Raw genomic sequence first — 7,322 nt, forward strand, 5'->3', positions numbered from 1 at the left:
ACAACATGGTTTTACAACTTTCTCGTGTTTTGCATCTAAAGCCGATGAACATCATTACAAACGGTCTTTGTCGACATCTAGCGGACAAGCGTGTTACTGGCGTTGTAAAACACGGCTTTGTCGCGATTTGTTGGCTTTTGTCGCCATCTCGTGGACGGAACATGATATCGTACGTTCGCGTGATTTCGACGTGCGCGCTCTCGCGTCAATGCGTCAGCTGTCAAGGTTAGAACGCGCACCACTGGGCTGGCTCCACTGACAATGGACTACAACGTCCACCTATACTGCGTTTGAATATTGCGGAAGAAACTCCACGAGGACGTTTGAAAGTAACAAACTGCTCGCCAGGCTGGATGAAAGCACCTCACGGATACCAGTTAAAATAAAAGGTTTGAAGAGAGAGAGAACCGTAGACTCGCTAATAAGATCGCCTCGGACTTCGACCGGCTTCGTTAGCCGCCGCTAGCCCGTTAGCTACCTAGCTAGAGTGATGCTAAGTGAACTCAAATAGTTATGAACAATAATGACTTAACGTCTTTGAAAGAGAAACTATGTCATCTGGAGGGAGTGACGGCGGTTAATAACAACCATCAAACGTGGCACTCGGTTGGTAGTAATGCGTGCGAGTGCTGTCAAGACATGAGCCCCATGAACGAAACCGAGATGTCATCCGTCCAGCCCGGACTAGGGGCGCCGGACGACCGGGACGGGCTCCGGCTGCGAGAAGATCTCGACTGCACACCTGCCACCTCATTCTACTTAGGCGACGTTAACGGCGAGGGCCCGCTATTCGAGAGACGGAAGCGGTCGCGATCCAACATTTCCAGGCACAACTTCAGCGAAGTGGTGGCCGAGTTAGGTCCCGAGGAGGTGCGCTGGTTCTACAAGGAAGACAAGAAGACGTGGAAGCCATTCGTGGGACATGATTCGCTTAACATCGAGCTCATGTATCGGAAATACATGGAGCTCCATCCCGGTGCTGCAAGTCTCCCAGTGGACGTCCAGGAGGTGGACGTAGAAATATCAGCGGAAACGCGGACCATGGACGTCCTCGGAGACCGGGGGTCCTTGGACACATCTACGCCGTCCATAATCACGGATGAGAGGGACACTGATGTCCACGTGCAACCCGTCTGTGTGCGGGGCGGACTTTATGAAGTGGACGTCAGAGAGGGAGGATGCTATCCTGTTTATTGGAAGCGTAAGTATCCCCGAGATACCGTAAGTGGTTTTTGGGAAGGGATTAATATCACGGTCATGCTCTATGTTGGACTGATGAAGTACTACACAAACACACAACGTTGCGTAATCTCACCTGTTCACCTCATCAAACAAACAAGGCCGCCCTGCACATATTTGTCATTGTTAGGATGTTTCCCTGCCATCTATCTATGACTTGACACTCTTATCATGTTTGCGGTTCTACATCCGTTTCATCCGTCGCCTCGTAAACACGCCGACAGCTCGTCTAAATATTATTTGAGCCACATTATTCTTGTAATTAATTGCAGCAGCAGACTGATTAATGCGCGAGACTCTGTAATCACATCTGGCCCAACTCCATAAGCCACTGGGACTTGGCCCTGCTGGATTTGTCTGGGTTGAATTACAATCAAGCCTTTCCAGAAAAGTAGCGACGTAACCTATTTTATCGTTTAGTAGAATGGCACGGTTGTTGATGGACATTGTCCAGCATCTGATGATTTGGGTTTCTTTTGCAGAGCAAGACCACATTCCTGTGTTGCGAGGCCAGTGGTTCATCGACGGCACGTGGCTGCCCCTAGAGGAGGACGAGGGCGGTCTTATCGAATGCGAGCACCTCAGTCACTTTCGCGGGCAGCAGACGCAGGACACTTTCGACGCCAGCGACATGGTCGTCAGGACCGTCGACAGTAAAGACGGTGAGTCGTGACTGGGTATGTACTTTAGCTTACCCGTGATGGCAAATAGGAAAATTGCGGCATAATGGTGATTCGGTCAAATCAATTTTGCCTCCATTTTGGTTCTCTTCTAATACGCCACGGAGCATTTATTGGCTTTCAAAGCCAAATGGACCCCCCCAGCCCCATGGCTCATTTCCTGTGCACTCAGCAGGTCTCTCGTTCTGTCTCCTCGACAGCCGAGGCTGAGGAAAACGCCGCTGACGTTTACACAAACCTGCACTGGAATCAATGATGTCGTCGCGTCTAATATTCCAAAATTGCTGAATCGACTTAACAAAAAACTGCCTCAATTAGGCCTTTTAAAATGTCCAACGCAAATATCTTGCCGATGTCAATGGCCGGCACGGCACTCACTCACTCTCTCTTGGTTGTTAGTCCTCTCCCACCTGCCCCCTTTCTACCTGCCCTTTCTGTTCAAATGGAGCGGCTATCAGACCAGCCCTAGAACAACATGTCACAAGCGCAAACGCTGCCAAGGTACTGTAACATTAAAAAAAAAAAGACCAGTAGTTCTTTTAAGTCTCTTTACCCTAACCCACTAGCGTCTATCCTCTCTAGAATCACCTTTATTTTTCCAATAATCTCATAGTTTATCTGAAACCGGGACTAGTTGCTAGAACTTCCCCCTTGTGTGCCGTGACCTCGAGTGACCTGTGGAGCAGACGCTTAGCTGTAGTGGAAATCTGAATGTGTGAAGCAATGACATGTTTGGTAAGCCACGAACATGTGAATCTCTCCGAACCTTCTTCCGCATGCTAAGACAAGATAGCCTGGTTTCCGGCTCATGGTTTGGTTTCCAATCCCGTGGGCGCTTTTCCTTCCTGCCTTCACAATGCAAAAATCTCGCACTGTAAAGCCGGAAGCGCACAAGCCTCCAGCAAACAATCTCTTTGGCCGATTATGTCATCATTTGCATGTCAAATCAGCATCCGACTGAGGAAGCTGAATATAATCTCCATTTCAAGGCCTTGCGAGTTCCTTTTGCAGTGCTGCGGGGCCGCATTCATTTCCCCCTCAAGTCTTGCATCTCGTATCACAGAAAAGCCTCGTTTTCTGTTTTCAGTCAAAGATTTCTCACCAAACAGACCAAGTTTGAGAAATAATCCAAACCAGGTGGCGCTCTTTGAATGTTCTGAACTGCTGGTGGCGCTCTCTGTATTGTAGTATTAATTGCGTCGGGAATAATTCATGGTCCAAATTGACGATCGTTACGCCCGTCGTTTGTTACGTAACGGGTCCGAAGCATCTGGATTCTGCTTCTGTTTTGCTTTGTGCGAAATTGCCAGTACCGCCAAAGTCCTTCAGCTCGTTCTTCAGACTTTCATTCTCCAAATGGTTTTAATGCTGTACAAGGGCGGAAGCTCTGGACCGCTGCCAAAGTCTCCCATCAATCTCATCTCCATGATCCTTCTGCTGCAGTTCAGAACATCCAAAGGGGCAGTGGGGCCGTTTTTTTCTCTCTCCCTTTTGTGTGGTTCTCACTTCCTCTTGTGCAAGCACGTAAACACTAGACTCGACTCCTTGTGATTTTGTACCATGCCTTCATGCAGCCATCCACAGCTTGAAGCTAAGTCGGACCCACGTGGACTGGCACAGCGTGGACGAGGTCTACCTCTACAGTGACGCCACCACATCGAAAATCGCTCGCACCGTCACGCAGAAACTGGGCTTCTCAAAAGGTATGAGACGGTCACACGATCTACGGTGCGAAACGCCACGCTCAACCTGACCGCGTTCTCCCTCAGCCTCCAGCAGCGGAACACGGCTCCACCGCGGTTACGTGGAGGAGGCCTCTCCGGAGGACAGACCCCCGCGGACCACACACATTGTCTTTGTGGTCCACGGCATCGGGCAGAAGATGGACCAGGGACGCATCATCAAAAACACGGGAATGTGAGTTTTGCATTTCCTGTAAAGCTGACATGACCTCCTGACCTATATAAAACCCCGCTCGAGCCAAACCGAGGCAGGCATGTGTGCTTCTGTCCGCCCGTCGCTTGAGGCTTAGGCCGGCTCAGCGGGTAACGGCGAGCCGCGCCGCACCTTAAGCCGTACTAGCGGCTCCGTGGGGATTACCGTCAACAAACAGCTTCCTCAGCAAAGAGGAAACGTCAAAAAGTAAAACTCCTTTCTTTCTATGACACCTTCCATCCCATCAGGTTGCGGGAAGGTGTGAGGAAGATGGAAGAGAAGCACTTTTCAGAGCACAATGATGAGCATGTGGAATTCCTTCCGGTGGAGTGGCGGTCCAAACTGGCCCTAGACGGAGGTTTGTCTTTCTAGCGCGCAATACGAAATGAGCAATACCGAGTCCATGATGACACGGCGTTGCTAATGAATCGTGCGTTGTCTTTGTGTAGATACGGTGGACTCCATTACGCCGGATAAGTTGAGAGGCCTGCGAGACCTTCTCAACAGCAGCGCCATGGACATCATGTACTACAACAGTCCTCTCTACCGTGACGAGGTGAGCCATGACGGCCAATTCCAGAAAACGCTAACGCCTTCCACGTGATGATTGTTTGATTCTTTTCCGATCAGATCACGAAAGGACTGACTCAGGAGTTGAATCGACTCTACGGCCTGTTTTGCTCGCGCAACCCTGATTTCGAGGAGGGGGGGGGCAAAGTGTCCATCGTGTCGCACTCGCTGGGTTGCGTGATCACGTACGACATCATGACGGGCTGGGACCCCGTGCGCTTCTGCATTCAGGAGCACCACGCCGTGGAGGAGGAGCTGCACAAGCACTGGACCTCGTACGAGGAGAGGCATCTGCTGGAGCAGCTACGCTACACCAGGAACAGGTTTTGCTTTGCACAAATACAAAATAAATATTGAAAAGTTCTAAACTGTTGGAAAAGAAGTGACTATGAAAAAATATGCTAAAAAAAAATTCTACCTGATTACAGATTACGAGAACTGGAGAATCAACTTTTAACACTGGAAGCCTCCAAACCGTCAGCCCCTCCTGCTCTCAAATTTAAGGTCTGTACACGTCAATTCGGATGTAGCCAAAATGGAAACGGTTGATGAAGTTGCATCTCTTATTCGTGCTTGATATTTAAGGTGGAGAACTTCTTCTGCATGGGTTCTCCTCTGGCCGTCTTCCTGGCACTGAGGGGCACTCGGCCTGGCACCAGTTGCCACCAGGACCACATCCTTCCGACGTCCATCTGCAGCCGCCTCTTCAACGTCTTCCACCCGACGGACCCCGTGGTCAGTTGCCCCAAATACTTCACCTCGAATAGCAGCAAAAAAAACCACAAAATTGGTTCCAGAACTTTTTTCTGGTGTGTTATTATCTCCAATGTTCTGCTCTTTTTATCAGGCCTACAGACTGGAACCGCTCATCCTTAAACACTACAACAATATTGCACCAGTGCAAATACATTGGTAAGACTTCTGTGGCAAAAACGTGTCATAGATGCATGTCCAGTGGATCTAAAAAGTCTACACACCCCTGTTTAAATTTTGGTTTTTGTGATCTAAAAAAACAAAACAAATGAGACCAAGTTGTATAAATATATTTTTCTGAATTCTTTTGCAGGTGTAGCGCCACCAACCCGGCGCCTTACGACGAATTGCGACCCACTTTCCTCAACTTGACTAAGGAGCCCACGTCCGACACGGAGAGCATCCCCAGTCCCAGTACTTCTCCCGTCCTACCCCGGAGACACTACGGCGAGTCCATCACCAACTTGGGCAAGGCCAGCATCATGGGTAAGATGTTCTCTCAACCTTAGCACCCACTGCTTTCCCGCATGGCAAGCACTAAGGCTGACTTTCCTGTAGGAGCGGCGAGTATCGGGAAGGGCATCGGCGGCATCCTCTTCTCCCGCTTCTCTCGCTCCAACAGCCAACCCTCGGTCTCCGCGGCACTGGAGGGCGGCTCCAACGCCGACGACAACGAGCAGCAGCATAAACGCACCGAGAGCCAGTCGGCCTACGGGCTCTCCACCATGGCCCCGCTCACCTCGCCCACTGCAGACGTGTCACGTGAGTTCACTCTATGGTCAACATGGTCCGAGATGAAAGCTCAAAAAGACATTGCACCCACTGTGTTTGTTTCTGCACGTCCTCAGTGGAGCTGGAGCGCCGCATCGACTTTGAGCTACGTGAGGGCCTGGTGGAAAGTCGTTACTGGTCAGCCGTCACGTCGCACACGGGCTACTGGTGCTCGCACGACATCGCCCTCTTCCTGCTCACTTTCATATACCAGCAGAGGAAGACACCCGCCGACCCAGGAGGAGACATCCCCGAACCTGACTGAATTTCAATTCTGACTTTTATGCACACGGTTATTTTTCTTACGATCTAGTTCTGTGAACCAATAAGCTGACTTCAATTAGTTTCATTCCAGTACAGTCAAACCTCCAAAGTGGAGCAAAACTTTAGAGGGGCCACCGTTAGTACATTTAGTGTAGACCTTGGAGCTACTGTAGCTAATTAGCATATCATGTAGTCTGAAGCCTTCGTGACACACCTGCCTGTTGGAATACATTGGTTCGCTTTTTGAAACCATGCAGGATTTAAAAAGATGAAATGCAAAATTGGGGCATTATAATATTTTTAATCACCATTTGCAAGTAGATTACTGCCAGTAACGGCTGACTGGGTCATCGACGGGACGTTAGAGTAGACGTTATTACCGTTTTGTGTTTTTGGGCGAGACGTCAAACTTCGCCAGCATGTTCAACGCACATATTTGTCCTTGAGAGTGACTTTTGAGAATTGAGCATGAAATGTTTGCTTCGGCCCAAAATCGACTTCCTGTCTTTTCGGGCATATGACTTCTTGGGACCTTTTTGAGTCTACTCATAGTATTAAATTTCATATCGCCACGTGACACTGGCTTCAGGACTGAATTTTCGAAATCTCCTCGTCCATCTTAAAAGGAGTGAATCGGTTCTGTGCTGCTTCTTCACAAACAAGGGCTGACGCACTGTTGTTTATTAGTGTCCTAGATCAATCACATGTTTTCTGTTGACTGAAAGCCACGCTGCCTTCCTGGAAGTTAAATCGAAGCACACCACTGGATTTTAACAATGATAGTATATTTTTTATGAACAAATGAACAGAAATTACTCCCTATTATGTTTATTATCAAGCAATCGATGCCATTAGATGGGATGGAAAGGCGGATGCGCATTCAAAGTGTGATTTGTGACCCCGCCCTGTGCAATAACAGCAACAAATGCCTGTAAATGGATCCTAACCTCCATCCAAAGCACTGTAACTATTTATTCTGTCATTAAAGGGCATTCCTTATTTTTGGAATACAACTTATTTTGGTTCCGTCAATTATTCAGATCAAAATGTATTCAGTTTGTCACCAGATTCATGCTAAGGAAATTGAACTTTGCTGCATTCAACTTCATA

The 7,322-nt window shown here is 48.8% G+C and overlaps 1 protein-coding gene across 2 annotated transcripts; it reads left to right on the forward strand.

Annotated features, from left to right (window-relative positions):
• The first annotated feature begins 199 nt into the window (after positions 1–199).
• On the forward strand, positions 200–7,229 carry ddhd1a (DDHD domain containing 1a). Of its 2 annotated transcripts, XM_061301534.1 has the most exons (14): positions 200–1,201; positions 1,722–1,901; positions 2,319–2,420; positions 3,494–3,622; positions 3,689–3,836; positions 4,103–4,212; positions 4,304–4,410; positions 4,485–4,747; positions 4,853–4,928; positions 5,010–5,159; positions 5,272–5,336; positions 5,491–5,663; positions 5,736–5,939; positions 6,026–7,229. In XM_061301534.1, the coding sequence occupies exons 1-14, from the start codon at positions 514–516 to the stop codon at positions 6,211–6,213; spliced, it is 2,583 nt and encodes an 860-aa protein (XP_061157518.1). In that variant the 5' UTR covers positions 200–513; the 3' UTR covers positions 6,214–7,229. The 2 variants fall into 2 exon arrangements, with proteins under 2 accessions (XP_061157518.1, XP_061157520.1); XM_061301536.1 differs by lacking the exon at positions 2,319–2,420 and having other exon boundaries at positions 203–1,201.
• The last annotated feature ends 93 nt before the right edge of the window (positions 7,230–7,322 follow it).

The sequence above is a fragment of the Syngnathus typhle genome, linkage group LG16 (assembly GCF_033458585.1).
Source record: "Syngnathus typhle isolate RoL2023-S1 ecotype Sweden linkage group LG16, RoL_Styp_1.0, whole genome shotgun sequence".
In the NCBI taxonomy this organism is placed as follows: Eukaryota; Metazoa; Chordata; class Actinopteri; order Syngnathiformes; family Syngnathidae; genus Syngnathus; species Syngnathus typhle.